At 36.0% G+C, this 16,283-nt stretch overlaps 1 protein-coding gene and 1 long non-coding RNA gene across 2 annotated transcripts in view; one reads left to right on the forward strand and one right to left on the reverse strand.

Annotated features, from left to right (window-relative positions):
- Window positions 1-16,131, reverse strand: part of COG6 (component of oligomeric golgi complex 6) — a 31,205-nt gene extending 15,074 nt beyond the window's left edge. Inside the window, exons 1-8 of the mRNA XM_015851899.1 lie at window positions 16,020-16,131; window positions 15,729-15,799; window positions 14,467-14,560; window positions 10,774-10,902; window positions 10,573-10,664; window positions 7,347-7,411; window positions 5,925-6,016; window positions 4,372-4,489 (exon numbers count right to left, since the gene is read on the reverse strand). Coding sequence (XP_015707385.1) covers window positions 4,372-4,489; window positions 5,925-6,016; window positions 7,347-7,411; window positions 10,573-10,664; window positions 10,774-10,902; window positions 14,467-14,560; window positions 15,729-15,789 — 651 coding nt within the window. The 5' untranslated portion in view covers window positions 15,790-15,799; window positions 16,020-16,131. The remainder of the gene's footprint in view (window positions 1-4,371; window positions 4,490-5,924; window positions 6,017-7,346; window positions 7,412-10,572; window positions 10,665-10,773; window positions 10,903-14,466; window positions 14,561-15,728; window positions 15,800-16,019) is intronic.
- LOC107308200 lies at window positions 1,695-5,616 on the forward strand. The gene is made up of 3 exons (XR_001552686.2): window positions 1,695-1,784; window positions 3,659-3,731; window positions 4,883-5,616. It is a non-coding gene; the product is annotated as an uncharacterized LOC107308200 (long non-coding RNA).
- Window positions 16,132-16,283: the final 152 nt, after the last annotated feature.

Consider the following 16,283-nt stretch of genomic DNA (forward strand, 5'->3'; position numbering starts at 1 on the left):
GAGATCACCACAGATTCCAAAGTAAAGGATGGGATGCTTTTCTTCTCAACTGTCTTCAGTTAACTGGGAAGTACAGATAACAAAAAAAATTCTTGTTAGCTTTGCTCTCTTCAAATGGATTCTTTCAGACCACAACACCACTCAGACCACAACAAAAAACTATCTCGTTTCAACTGTCCCACAGCTGGTTTCCCAGAAAACTAAAAGGTTTCATTCTGATGGAAACCAGATTATGGGGGAGAAGTTCACAGTTATTCCAGTGCAATGTTTTAATACCTTTTCCACTGACAAACTTAACAGATTATGGAAACATAACATTTAATTTGCATACATCACCAGGATTCAGGGCAGCTTTCAAGAAGAACAGAAGCCAAAAAGACTTCCTCATGTTCTGCCTTTCTTTGGATAAAAATTAACTTACATTCAGGCAGTAAGATGAATGTATCTATTCTATAAAAAGAAGAGCATTGAGTAACACAAACTCCTTTGGCTACTCTACTAATCATCTTCTTCAGATAGCACCTGACAGGTTAACTCACTTTAGTACCCTTATGATACCTTTTATTCTATTCATTATGGTGTTTTAAATTATCATTTAATATTAACATTAATTAACATTTAATAATTGTTCTCATTTATCAAAATGAGAAAGTAAGGAAAGACGTGCTTGAAGATTCTCTTATAAATTAGCTGCTCTAATAAAACATCCTGGTGCAATGGGATGATTAAAATGCCTCACCAGTATACTGGAATAGCCTGCCCAGGGAGGTGGAGGATTCGCCATCACTGGCAGTGTTCAAGACACATCTGGATAGGGAGCTAGGAGATATGGTTTAGGGGTCTTTCTGTAAGTATGGTAAAGGGAGGATGGTTGCACTAGATGATCTTATAGGTCCTTTCCAACCTTGTGATTCTATGATTCTTGTGATTCTAAATACCAGTTCTCCCAATGTGAGATGACAGTCCATCTACTTTAGTACTTCAGTAGATGGACCGTCATCCACTTGCTTCCCGTTTCCCTGACACAGTTTCTGTTTTCTGATAGTTCCAATTTAGTATTTTCTTCTGGATTTATCATCATGAGTAAAATGTTAATCTGAATCAGGTTGTTTTTAATTAGATCCAGTGAGTAACACAAAAAGAACTCTAAATCCCTAAGCATTTGTTTTATGAGTGTTTATCAGTTGAAGGAAATACTAAGGAGTGAACTATGGTTCAAACCCATTCCCTAGCACAGTTGTCCAAAAAAGCTATAAAGAAACAAATACCAATAAGATTAGGGACACTAATACAAGCAAAACCCCATTCGGGTTGAACAACAAAGGTCTTCTTAGCCAGAAACTAGCCACTTTGTTAGCAGAGCTAGAAAGCACTGCCGAATACTTCTGAAAGATGAAAGCCCATAAAGCAATGCAAGGGAGATGCAGTGTTTGTAGTAAAAGCTGGTGCGCTAACTTTCAGTGTGACAGAGAGCTGATGGGTGCACAGACTCCGTACGACACCAGCATCGAGCTCTATGACAACCTGAGAATCTCAAAGCTGTGAGCGATACTTTAAACCTTGACAACTAAGTACCTTTGGAAGGACTGTCACCAGGATTCAGGGCAGCTTTCAAGAACAGAAGCCAAAGAGACTTCCTCATGTTCTGCCTTTCTTTTGATAAAAATGAACTTACATTCAGGCAGTAAGATGAATGTATCTATTCTATAGGCTTCAGATCCTACGGAGCCACCTGAGAAGTGTGAATGAAAACACGATAAACAGAGATTCTCAGAACAAAGAAGGTGAAGTAGTGAGAACTGCTGACTACATTATTTTCAGATTATAACCAAAATGCTTGAGGTTTTCTGATGTAATTAAAAAATACGTTCATAGGAAAATGCTTCTGAGGAAGTCAGCAGGCACTCTGAAGTAACTAGGGATTTCCCTGTATCATCTACATTGATGATTTGACAACCAAAGAGGGAGAATCCTGATCTAAGACTGCCTTTAAGATTCCATACAGTTTTGTGCCTGTGGAAATACTTATGCAATATGGGATTCTTTCTTAAAAATAGATGTATACACGAAGCTGCTTTTTTCTCCTATAAAGAACAGCCTGAAATCTCAGTTTCCCAACATGGGTCAAAAACAAAATGCCAGGCAGTTTGAAGGCGCTTTTATTCCCAGCATAATCAATAACCCAGGGAATTAGTTTTTCTGTGGTAATGAGGACAGAAACACATCTCTGTCCTGTCATTTCAATACATTCAAAGGAAAGGGTCTTGAGGAGTTAGCATGCTTCATGAAACCTGCTTTGTCTACAAAGTAAAACCTGCTTTGTCTAAGAAGTCTGCACATATTTCTATTTAAAAGCAAGTTTTGCTTAAATACTACCCTTGTCTATCAACTATAAAACTGTAGATACTAGAAAAACATACCACAGCAAGACACAATAACACATCAGTTTAATCTAGACAATTGTCCCCACGCTACAGCACAATAGAATTTGCACAGGGCTGAAGGAACATATCAAGTAACAAATTCATCAGTAATGATGACTAAATCTTATGGAATTCAGTAGCTATGAATAGTAAATACAAAAACACTTATATTCTCTCTAAACGAAATACATACTGCAGAACTGATCCCTATTCAAAACTTTTGCTCCTTATTTCTAAGTTATTAGTAACAACTGATGAACTGATGAATATAAAATGATAGGGATGACAAAAAGCAACTTAAAGATTCCTCAATATGCAACAAGATTGCAGCTTCCTTTGCTAAAGTCATGGAGGCATACAAAAAGGCATAAAAACTGGCTGTGTATTAACAGAGTAAACAAAGTAACAGGATAATTTAATTTATGTCAAAGTAAGGTCTTTATCCCATGAAAACAAAAGTTACTGTGGGTTTAATTCAGCCTATTAGCATTTGTTTTTGGGGAAGAAAAACTATTTTTAGTCACAAAGAGACAGGACATCATTCTATCAATTCAGTAGTCCACTCACAAAGGAAAATAACATCAGGTGATTCACAGGACTGCCCCAAACTTTCAGTTACAAGAGCTACACATCAGTACAGTAAGAATTCTTCTCATGTGTACCATTAGCTAGTTGTTAACTCCTGAAGCACAGATTCATAATTAATTCCAGATGTTAAACATCTAATCAACCTTTAGGTCTCTAAGTCTTTGGCCTCCATCATATCCTGAGGACAGATTTTTTGAGTATAAATATGCAGTGTAAAATTGTCGATTTCAGATTTAATTTACAAGATGTGTTTATGAGAAAAGCCAGTACTTCTTACAGCACATGGTAGGCTGGTATGCCAGTTCATTATTCTGAACGACTTGCAATAAAGTGCAATTGAAGGCAGCAGTACAATCACCATTATTTAAAGTCATGAAACCCAAATCTGACCCCTTTATAAAACAAAAGGAGTGCCCACAGCCAGTCACATCCAGACTGGAAATCGAGGGAAGGGGAACTAAATTCCTGTCAATACAACAAATTGATTGACATGATGGGTCAACAGTTGGACAATGGGTTGATGGCTGGGCTATATGACCATACTGGTCCTTTCCAACTGTAATGGTCCTATGAAGTTAAAGAGAATTACAGTGGCATCCCATAATGACTACACATGCAGTCTAATAGTTTGTTTTTACCTTGCTCAGACCTCAGAAAGCTGAAACTCAATTGCAACCTGATATGAATACAGCAAGGAGAGCTTAACAAGAACTGTTACAGGTACTGAACAATGAGAAGTTCACGGAAACGAAGTTCAAAGCAAACAGTAGGAGAAGAAAAGATACCAGGGAAGCAGTGCTGGCTTTGGTACAGTTGTCTAGTTAACAAAAGTATATTCTGCTTCTAACAGCAATGATATTTGTGGCTTTTATAGAAGACAGAAAAGGCCAAGTTTTCCTTTCACTCAGACTGCCATTCTGGGATTTATTGCGTAACCTCAAAAAGGCATTATTCACATGAGTAATTAATTACTGATCTGATGATGCTTCAATACAAATTATCTAGCTCAATTAGCTGACCCTGCTTTACTGCACTAAGGGAAATTTCACAATTAATTTTTCTGTTTGTCATAGATTTTACAACTATGTAAACTGCTCTGCTGCTCTATAAACAAACGTGGCTAATAATGCTATTTTTAGCCATATTTACTAACAGTAATACAAGAATTAAAACACAGACATGCAGGCTTTTTTATGGAATTCTGTAGCCAGCACAAAGAAACAAGAAAAAATAAATTAATTTCAGGAAAAACTGAAGTCTAAAACAGCCATTCATCCAATAATCTCGCTAGATAAAAGGGAAATGAAAGCATGTGATTGGAAATATGAAAGCTGCATGAAACAAATCTTTTGAAACCAACCTTGTCCATCAGTTTACTCGCATGAAGACTCAAGCTGTTAAAGAATATCTTCTTACTCAACAAATGCATTTCTTCTATTGTTGTCAATAGTGTGGCTGCACTGTTTCCTACAATAGCACTGAAAACAAAATAGAGATTAACTACATGGCAAGGTCAGATACTTTAGAAAGCAATTCATATACAATTTGAAAGCTGAAAATGTAGGAATTGGAAGATCAGACACACTGGCTTTCATGATACACATATTAAGATGACTGTGAGAACAAGCACAGATAACCATACCATTAAGCAGATATAACTTTTAAGTACAGTCTACCTATACACTTTTAAGTATAGTCTACCTATACTTAAAAGTCTATAGTTTAGCACTTTTGTCTAAAGTAAAAATATTTCTAAGCTACAAAAATGGCTAATTCCTTTTGCTTGATCTTCGGAATATGTCAGATATCTTCAGAATCTTGTTGCATTTAGAGGGTTATATGTCCAAGTGGATTTTCTTTTCACCATTCAGGCACACTTCCTGTATACAGTGGAAATTATTCAGCTGACAGGCGGTACTTTAATGATCTTCAAACAATACATCACTTGCAGGAGAAAAAGCAACAGGTAAGACTGCCTCAGACCTTCCATTTTAACATCGCATTTTCAGTTTCTTTGTAACTACTGGGAAACAGACTTTGAAGATAGAAAAATGACAGCAAAAAATCTTGCAGCTGTTTTGACAATAAGAATAGGAATAAAAATTGTTTTCCTCAATATTATGGAAGAAAAAGTCCTCTAAGTGTTCTACCAGAGACCTGCAGAGCCATCACACTTGCAGCATCTAAATGCAGCAGTAGATGCCCAAGAAGCATTTATTCTATTGCGTCCAATACCTGAATACTGAACATAAGCTCAAGACATAGCACTAGTGACTCAAATTCTCAGTACTTCAGGACATGGCTATGGAGGAACACTTTCCTGCTATTGCTCTTTCTAACCAGTGTCAACCACTGCAAATGCCACTATCTACAAACAACAGTGATTCTGATTCTTCTCCTGTTTCATTGTTCTTAGGGACACCTAAAAGGCTGAAAGATGACTGGTGAACCTTGAACAGCAAGATACAGAGCAAAGCAATGCACTTCAACAGGAAAATGCAAGTGCACAATCAGAAAAAGTGGTATCGAAACACAGCTATTTAGAGAAGAAAAAAAAAAACCAAAACTGAGTATCTAGAGAGAATTTAATTCCAGCATTTTTTCAAAGGGATTCCTGATTGTCACCTTAGATGCTTCCCGTAGCTTTTTAAGCAAACTCTTGGCATCCAGATAGAGAAGTAATAAAAGATTCCTTCTTTACTTTTCAAACGAATGCTATATTCCAGAGCACACTTCATACGAATAGAGGAGTGACAACAGACAAATGGCATTTGCTTGGTATTACGCACATTTCTCCATGACTGTGCTGTACACAACGAAGACTAAGGCCAAGAAAACCCTTTCTGCTATTCTAATCATTATACTTACAATAACATGAAAGACATCCTTAACATACTTTGTAGTTTTGCATACCTGATTGTATGGTGGTAGAACTTGAGAAGATTAGAAATCTTATACAGTAAAACTGCTCCTGGCTCAGCGACAATCACCTGCTCAATCCTAACCTGCAGAATAAGCAAACATCCTTCAGGTCATACATTCTAAAAGACAACCTCTATCATTTTACATATAATATGATGCTGACTTTCAAGAAATAAATGGGAAAAAAGAGTCAACAAGAGACAATGCTCACTTAACTATAATTTTGTGCTTGAACCAAAGTATTTCTGGGGTTGCCAAGTCTCTGGGTAGAAAACAAGCAGCTGTTTCTTAAAAAAAAATCTTAAAAAAATAAAATGAAATTAAATAACCCCCCAATATTCACCTGTAGGTTTTTGCTGCAACTTGTTACTGAAAATTTCAAAATACTGAGATCATTTTATGGATTAATACCAGTACATACTGGAATTCTCCTCAGCACTGAACAAGAGTAGCTACAGAATCCCTGAACTATAACTACTGATCTTTAGCTTCATGCAGCAATTTGGAATACTCAAAACATTAGGTATTTTTCCCAAAAGACAATATTTTGCCTGAATTAATCTCTCCTTTACTTAAAGGAGATATCACATATCTGCCACCAGTATGTAACTAGATATTTTTATAACTAACAAGCAGCTATGTTGACTGTTTATCTCAACCAGGAGATATTGGTTACACAGACCAAAACAGTGCTGACTTTCTTTACACTCGGACAGTTGATGTCTTGTCTCTATGGTACACACAGTCTCAATTCACTCATAAAAAGCTGTCCCAAGGTCAAGCTCTGGGCACTCATGAAGCAGTGAAAGTCAGTGACTTATCACTGCACTATTCTCCCATGTGCCTATGTGTGAAAGGGCTACAAACAGACCACCATCCAATCTCCAAGTTATTTGTCTGCTGTTCAGCAGAGCACAATGTGCAGCAATGCCTTCTTGACAGAGCCAGCCGCAGAGATAAGCAACTAAGATTATGCTCCCTTTGCATCCATGTTTGAGACCAAAAATGAAGAATAATTTTTGTCTCTTACTTGCAAAGCTCAGTGCACAACATTAATTTCAACATTCAGCTGTATTTTAATCTCCAATTCACAAGCATGTACAGAAGTATATATACATATATCCATTTTCAGTGTTGCATATTAGGATATTTGGACACGGATATATTACTACAGATCAAGATACAGATTTAGTATCCTAGAACCTCTCACTGCATGAATACTTCTAATTCGACTACTAATGACATTCCCACAAACCATAGAACCCTTAATTTTGAAAGGCATTATAATTTTCAAAGTTGAGAATCTAGTGTTAACCAAGGAACAATGACAACACACTGTAGAAATGTTCTGAGAAAGAATAGCGGATTTTGTTTCAATATATTTAGAGTACTAAGAAAAATAAGATACAATACCTTTAGAGGCCTGCAAACGCCTTCTGTGATATGCCCAACTACTTCTTGAATATTTTCTTCCACACCTACAGTGAATGGAAGCACATGTTAAGATTATGCAAATTTAATTCTCTTTCCTTCAAGACCATAAAACAAATAAACAAATGTAAGAGCTACTCCTCCATAAAAAAAACAACCCCAAAACATTATGAACGGCATGTTCTTTTCTTCACAAGACTAGTTTATACCTCCACTGAACTCCAAATCTAACCATTAGGAAACAGGAGCATGACAAAACAGTCCTGAAGACTCATTACCTTATGCTACGCAATTTCTTCCTAGCACAACACAGTGCCTGGGGATTTCAGAGAGAAGGAACAAAGGGAAGAAAAATGTTTTAGCCAGAAACAGTCACAGTGATGCTCAGCATCAGTACTTCTTGAAACTAAAGAAAAAATGGTGGAGGGGGGAAGGGAGATGGGACTGAGATGCTTAAGGAGCACCGGTACCTACCATTATGAAAGGCCTGAACTGCAAATATACATGTCTGACAGTGACGTGCTCATGGCATTGTTACAACTTACATCACATATGTACCTTCACACTGTACTGTACCACAGCATTAGCAAGTGCTTCCTCCCCAGCAGCAGTTGAAAACTAATCTATCAGAGAACAAACTAAATATGAAAGAGAATATTGCCCTGTCTTATCATGAAACGCAAAATTAATTGTTGCATGGCAACCAGCACTGTCATAAATCAATCAAACTGAAAGCAACAGATCTTCAAGCTCTCACTTCAGTAACAACTCGGAATAGATTTATGGAGACAGCAATAGTTTAATTCTAATTTAAAACTTGTCAACAGGAGTTCATCTTCAGATGGGACCCATGCAATGAACAGTAAACAAACTGACTGTGATAAAAATCAGGCGACCTGAAGCTGTATTTTACAGATCTTGTTTCACACTAAAAGAGATTACCTCTCCAAGAAAGAAATCATAGAAGATAAAAGACATGTGACAGTGTCTCTTTACATCAAGACAGGTGAAAAACCACATAAGCGAAAAACAAACTCAGTTTGGAAGTCATGGCTAAGAACTTCAACATTCTAAATTGGTACCGTCATAAAAACATGTTTATATATTTATGTATCGATACTAAACAAGAAAGCAAGACTACAAACCACAAGGTTCATGGCCTGTTATGTCACAGTTAACTCCCCAACACATCCTAATAATTTGCACATTTCTTTGGTAGGAACAGCTACCTTTTTCTAGTTCATCAATATAACAAGCACATCTTTGCAATCATGTTTCAAAACCAGACTGACTCATTAACAAGTTCTTGGGTATGAAATTTTAGCTGCAAAAAATATACAAGTTCAAATAGCACGGAACATAGAATTACAATTTTGGTATATCGTATGCTTGTGCCATCACATACACTTTCAGATCTAATTAGAGTATTTTAGACTTAGCAAAGAGCAAAAGCAAATCTTCCAACACAATTGATTATATAAGTGTTGCAGTTATTAGCAAGTCACAGTGACATGGAAGAATTACAGATTAAACAACTCTTAAGAGATGCAAAATCCCTTTCAGGTCCAGTACAATGCAAAAATCATTGACCTACTCTGAATTTTGCAGTGCTTAATATTTGAATGGCTTTTCTGGCCAGATAAATTTTCAAAGGCTAATATTTGCAAGCTCCTAATTGTAAAGCTTTTCAAGTTACTCAGGAGTACTTTGTTATGGGCAAGGGATTCTCTCTAAAGTCAAAATAGTGAACAGCTCTCCAAAATGGTACACACAGGTCTTCATCTACTGGGACCAACTCTACATCTGTTTCTACCCACAGACAGACATGTTACCTTTTTTTCTTCTTATATAAAGAGAGGGGGAAGAATTTTGTGTCAGTGAGACTCAACACCTTCTCCACACTCCTAAAATTATATATGGCTTATAGAAGGACTTAACAGTGATCTGAAATCAGAGACTCCTGACTTAAAATAATAAAAACAATTCCACCTCCAAAAAGCTATTCAAAGTGAAACTAGAGATAAAACATTTGACTGACCTAGTATAGGTGAGACAGTATTTCTCTACATTTCACCTTCAAAATTGCTCATCTATTCTATGCTAGCTGCTCAGTCTCCCTCTACAGGAAATAGGGAAAAACAAAAGAGTTTTGATCAAGAGTCTCCAGAAACACCTATATCAGAGCTAACTTTTGCTAGGAAGACAAGTCTTCTGGAAAGAAAATCACTCTCATTATAATCACAAACCAACAAGATGTCCACTTTTAAATGGACAAGTTAAACTAACTTAACTTCTGCTGCAGCCTGTGCAACCTGAAGACTGCACAATAATATTGATCATTCACCTCAAACCTCTCAGTACCACACACACTGTACACACTCATTAGCACGAGATTAGTGTCCGTTTTTATATAAAGCATATAATCTCAATCTATTTAATCTGAACCATAAAACTGCACTTCCCACTTAACAGTTCTTTCTATATTCAGTGGTCTCCAGTTAAATACTGCTTCATCTTATAGATCTTATCCTGCAACCATTCTCATTATTGGAATTTTTTCCAGAGATGCAGAGGAATAGTTGACAGCTGCACCTTCCAGGCTTTGTTGGCCCCCATGTGTAAGTTTGGCCCCCGTTTAGTAAGTCTGGCTGAAGCTGTAGAGGCCAATCACATTACAGCTTCTACTGAAAAAAGTTCTCAAAAGCATGGCTCAACATATTTAAAAGAGAGAAAAACTGCTGAAAAATCTGCATGAGAATCTACAGTTCCATTAATAAATGAGATACTTGTCATCATAAAGCTGAATCTACAGTGGCCTACTGTGTCCTTCAGAAACCCATTACTTGACAGATGAAAATTCCCTTGTTTGTAGCATAGAAGGAACAGAGAAAGGAATAACAATTCTCAAAAAATAACCTTGTGATAATGTGTTTAAAGATATACTTACATCTTGTGGACAATTTTGAACTCACAGCTACAGTCCAAAATGTCTCTTTGTAAATTTAGTGTAAATATAGTGAATATAGTGAAATGAAAAGAATGCAATTTGAAGTATTCTTTTTCACTAAGGACTTCTGACAAAAAGCAACAATATGTTATTCTGATGTTAATTCCAGGCAAATGAAAACTCTCAAAACTTAAGCCCATTCACACTTCTTAGCTTACTTTCTTATCACTTCTCAATATATGTTTTGAAATCAAGTACTACCTTCAATGGTTACAAGCTTTAATATAGCCTCAAGATGTTCTTTTTCAGAAGCTGTAGCTTGATGCAGCCAGGCCAGCATGTCTCCTACATACCTGAATAAAGACAAAAATTTCTGCGTGAAAAAGGAGTTTATGGTGTGAGGGATTCAAAGTGTGAATGGGCAAAAGAAGGATTATTCCTTATACACTCCCAGTACAGTACCTCAGAGGATCATGCGAGTGCATTTCAATAGGGCGGGGAGTACCTCCCAGACCTCCTCTGGTGAGAGCATCTATAAAGCCACGGACGACAGCACTCCTTCGAGCTGTTCCAAACTCATCCAGAGTGTACCTGGCATCAAAACATGGAAATGGGTAAAAGAGAATAGTCCACCATATCACATTCAATCTCTTCCCTTTTACAGTTAATACGAGTCATCATTTCTGTAGTTCTAAAAACTCGCACCAATGCTTCTACTATACAGCATTCAAAACTTCCTGACATTATTGTCGCTACATAACAAATACTACAGATGGTTTTTCTTTGACCCTTCCTTTCACTTATCACGCACAAATAAATAAATGCAAAATCATTTCCATCTTTGCACAAGTAAGTGTGTATTGATAGGTCTGGGACTCCTGTTCACATGTGGTTCACAACTGAATGACAGAAGCAGCAAATCATTGCCACAACACGAAGCCTCCTCATTCCTCCAGATCACCAGATGATTAGTAGTGACAAAGTTATTTGCACTTGGTTGTCTGATGTCAATCAAATGAATCTAAGTTACATATTTAAAGCATGGATAATTGTAACTCAGACTGCAGAATCTCAAATGGCATTCTGGTAATAGAGAAGGTACCCAGAAGATACACACAGCTCATTTTTGGAGAAGGCTACTTTCCTGTTGGGGTGAAAGCACAATGACAGCTGATGGATGGGAAACGAACACTGCTAACAGCCTTGATTTATCTGGTTAAAACAGGACTTTAGAAAGCAATAGAACAATTAGTTTTTTGAAAAACAGAATTTGAGTATTTTGAATACGATCCACATACTACAATGAGGAAAAAGAACAAAGACAACAGCATATTTTCCCAACATAACAGAAGAAATGCCAAAGAGTAGGCTTGGTGTCACTTACCCATGACACCCAGCAGCTGAACAGATATAAAAATAAAATAATAATAATAGAAAGCATGTTACTCACTGACTGAAGTTAAGTAAGTACTGTGCTCACAATTAAACAGACACGAAGGACAGAATACAAAGGAAGGAAAATAATACACTGTGTCATACGTGTTTCAAGTTACGTTCAATTAGATTTTTCTTATACTATAAATAGTTGAATGAATCACTCAGTTTTGTTCTTTTTTTCATCTGAGTTACTATTAAAGGGAGGAGCAGAGTGAAGAATCTTGAAATTTCTTTTTCAGTGTTCCACATACACTGTACTTTCTTACTCAGAGAGTAAAAATATGCTTTTTGTTTTTTGTTTTTTTGTTGATAAAATAAGCCCTTAATCAATCATTACTTACAAAATTCATGCAATTAAATACAAGAGAAATCTAGAATCCACTGACTGCCCACAGCCCATGAATAGCAGTGCTGCAGCTCCGATGTTAGGAAAAAGCAGCCAAGCTTCCCCCCTCTAATAAACAGCTGTTGTTACAAATACAGCAGGATAATGTAACAGTGAGATCGTAAGACCCGTTTGATTTGAATTCAGCAGTTAGTAATGGTAATTTTGGTTAAAAAAGAAAAATACAGCTCGTTTTCATGTTGGTCTCAGTAGAATAGGGGATTACAGCCCTAAAATCCGACATGCATAAAAATTAATTAGTAGCAATTACTTGTACTAGAAACACACTATTTGGTATTATTTTAGGGGAAGAAAACAACATTTAGACGTCTTTCGTTCCTGTTCCAGTTTTTCAAAAACCCAGTAAAATAATAATAATCATTTGGGAGGGAAAGGAAGAAGGCAGTAGAAAAGCTTTGGAAACCAGGGTGGATGATGGAAGAGGAACACTGTTTTGAACTACGACTCCATGTATTATCTATTAAACAGTTTTCAATGTTTGTTAGAAATATGAAGTAAAAGCAAAGTGAAATACATTTCTCAGATCTGTACTTAGTTTCCAAAAGGCCATCCAAGGTGCAATCTGTCACCTTAAAATTAACATTACAGATTCTTGTTTACTTATTTATGTTGTCTTGTTTCCAAACTGTTCTTCTCTGTCTTACTTTTATCCAATCAAATCACAACTTTTATGAAATTCTGAGGCAGTAATTTGGAAGGGACGCTGGGTTCAGCTCATATGAATTACAGCAATTAGAAGTTATTTTCTTCCATGACCTAGTTTTTACATTTCAAGCTCTGGAGTCAGTATGTACAAAGATATTCAAGTTATCTTTAGATTTAAAACACTAAGCATCAGTACTGCACTTTTGACAATGATAAATCTATGGTGAGTGAAACATGGTTCCATCTTTTTACAGTTCCAGGAGAAAAAAAAGTGTCCTATAATCTCATTTATTTATTTATTAACTTTGGTAACATTTTCTTATAAACACAGTTTTTTGTAAGAAAAAAGTTAGGAGAAAAATAAAGACTCTATTGCAGATTCATTTTAAGCTAGACAGCTGTGGGTTTATACAGAAGATACTTCAGTTTTTGCTGTTTTCAGTCAGTTTAAAAGAGCAAAACTATAGTTTTATGAAGTTGAAAGTAGCACCATTTAACAAAATATTTATTGCAGAAAATGCAAAACATATTTATAAAGAACCCTATGAAATGCTGTGAATGATCCTTTGTGGCTGTGAGGAAAGGCTCAGAGGACAAACTGCAAAAAAAAAGGGCTCTCCAACCCCTCGCTTCAGCGTAATGTATCAGCTGTCTGCAATGCATGTAAAGAACAGAATCAAAACAAAACTTCAATATCAAAGAAGCTAAACGTACCAGGGCTAACGGTAAAACTACATCCTCAGGTAGACCATCATTCCAATATAAATAGTTCTTAGAGTGCCACCTCGTGGTTGTCAACAAACTACCATTTAATTTACATTAAACAACAAACTGAACAAGTGAGGATTAGTAAATATCTAAATACCCACTATGTTTTGAAGACCCATGTGTAGTAGCTTGTCTTCCATTCTCCTCAGAGAAGATCTGATTTATAAGTATCTTAAGTTCAGGAGTCAAAGAGACATGGGCAACCTCTTTTCAGAGGTCTGTAGGGACAGGACAAGGGGAAATGGCCATAAACTGAAGAACAGGAAGTTCTGCACCAATGTGCTCCCAATGCTTCTTCACAGTAAGGGTGATGGAGCACTGGAACAGGCTGCCCAGGGAGGTTGTCGAGTCTCCTCTGGAGATACTTAAGACCCACCTGGATGCCTACCTGTGCAGCCTGCTGCAGGGAGCCTGCTTTTGTAGGGGTTGGACTCTGTGATCTCTGGAGGTCCCTTCCAGCCCCTACAATTTTGTGATTCTGTGATTATGATTTGTATAGTCGTTAAAAATGTTCTCACTATCAAAAGTGCTTCAGCAAAAGCTAATTAGAGCTTATCAATTTTTTCACTTTGGGAACTTAAGTGAGATGATCCTGTCATTTGGATAGCTTTTATTCTCTACAGGAGAAGCAGCACAAATTCAGATATAAACAAGAAGTCTGTCATTTTATTTATAAAGCAAAAAGTTTGAAGAAGTCCAACATCTACTATATCAAAAGTATGTCAAAGAAACTTCTGAATTTTAGATAATTTGAATGTTTTTTTTTTTTTTTTTTTTTTTCAAATCTGATGGAAGACTAAATTGTCACTGTCCTTTGTACTGCAAATCATTGCAGTCTACAAGTTTCATAGGCTAAAAATACTAATTTCTGTTAGAGATGGTCATGAACACCAACTTACTTGTAGAGAACAGGTCTATCTTGTAAGGCTTCCATGGCTTGAGCGAGAACTGGAGAAATGTCACACGATTCTTGTGTCAAAGTCCTGCACTCATCTATAAAATATCAACAGAGATAAAAATGTCTTCTTTACAATGAAAATTTAATTTACAAATTAAATAATAAAAAAAATTTACAATTTGTCAGCCTTTTCCATAAGGCTGACAAATAAGAAAAGGGGCTACAAATTCAAAAGTTTCTGATTTTGAATTCAAGCCTCCAGAATGTGCTACCTGGCCTTGTTTGTATTAATGCAATTAATTTCTCCCCTTAAGCAGTACTTTGCTGTAAAATGGATGTCCATCACAAATCTCAAAAAAAGTAAAAATTAAGGGAAGCTTATTATCTGCTTACACCCACATGCAAACGTTTAATCATTCAACCATGAAAATTCTGTCAGGTTTTATAAGAGATTGACACATCATAGATAAAGCACTGAGAAAAAAATGGAGCAAGTGTTTAGCCAAGCTGTGGGGGTTTTTTGTTTCTTTGTTTTTGCCTTCACTTTAATGACATAACTATATAATCTTGCAAAGGAATGTTAAAATCACATAAACTAAACCACACAACAGCATAATAATGCTTAATTTTTGTTAGGATGAAACTGCAACCACTATCTGAGACTTCAGCACCCACTGAAGAACAGCCAACACATTTCATCTCCCTTTGCACTAGCTTATTGCCACACCTCTTGCTGTCAATGTCTTGACAGAAGTAATCTAAAAGTATCTACATTTTATGCTGTTATATATCATATCTAAAACCGATGCTTGGATCCTGAAGACGTGAAAAAACAATCACCTATAACGATTCAAAAGAGTATCCTAATAAAATAAGTTGGTTTTGCTTGTTTGTTTTAATAAGCCACTTATAAAAAAGAACAGAATTTTCCTGTGAACTGTGAGAAAATAAAATGCAATACACTTAGGAATTTCCTTAGACTACCTAACTATAATTATTGTTGCTTGTGGAAAGACATCTGAAAATACAAATACATAACATCTGTTTTACAAACAGATGAGGTTGGACCAAAAAAGGGGAGACTCCAGTTAACCACTTGGTTCATAAAAGGTAGCTTTTAGACAAATCTTTCAGTAAGAAAGAAACCCAAAGCTTTGTTAATGAGTATTAGAAATGGTTTTTGCTGAGTTCAATCCACATCAAAGAATTAAAGGGATCATCATCATCATCATATGCATACACAAAAAAGAATGTCAGTCCTACTTTGAGTCCATCTGTAAAGTCGCTCATAAGACGTTTCTTGCAGTAAAGCCATCTGTTCCATAATTTCCAAGCTACAAGACAGAAAATTTTTATTTGCAAACACTATTCTAGGTAGTACTACCAGAAATGTATAAGAAGTACTATTATTAAAAGTATGAAAATTAATACCTTTAAATGTTCTTCATTTTGATGTGAAAAATTCCATAAAGTCATAAGAAGTAAAGACCGACACCCTGCCATAACTTTTGTTTGTAATTAGCAAAGGTTATCTTGCATTTAAGTAACACTCACCCTGCTCTTTGCTGATTTGTCCGGAGGAGAATCTTGACATCATCATGAATTTGCTTTACTCTTCCCAAAGCCTTGAAAAAGTCCTAAACCAGTAAATAAAATAAACACATGGTTAAAACAAAAAAAAAAAAAAAAAAAAAAAAAAAAAAAAAAAAAAAAAAAAAAAAAAAAAGCAAGTTCTCATTCACACCTCTTGCAGTTTATACACCTGCTTTTAATTTCATTTTCATGCTGCCTGTAAATATAAGCTTCCCTGCTGCTTCT

This window comes from Coturnix japonica, chromosome 1 (assembly GCF_001577835.2).
Source record: "Coturnix japonica isolate 7356 chromosome 1, Coturnix japonica 2.1, whole genome shotgun sequence".
NCBI lineage: Eukaryota > Metazoa > Chordata > Aves > Galliformes > Phasianidae > Coturnix > Coturnix japonica.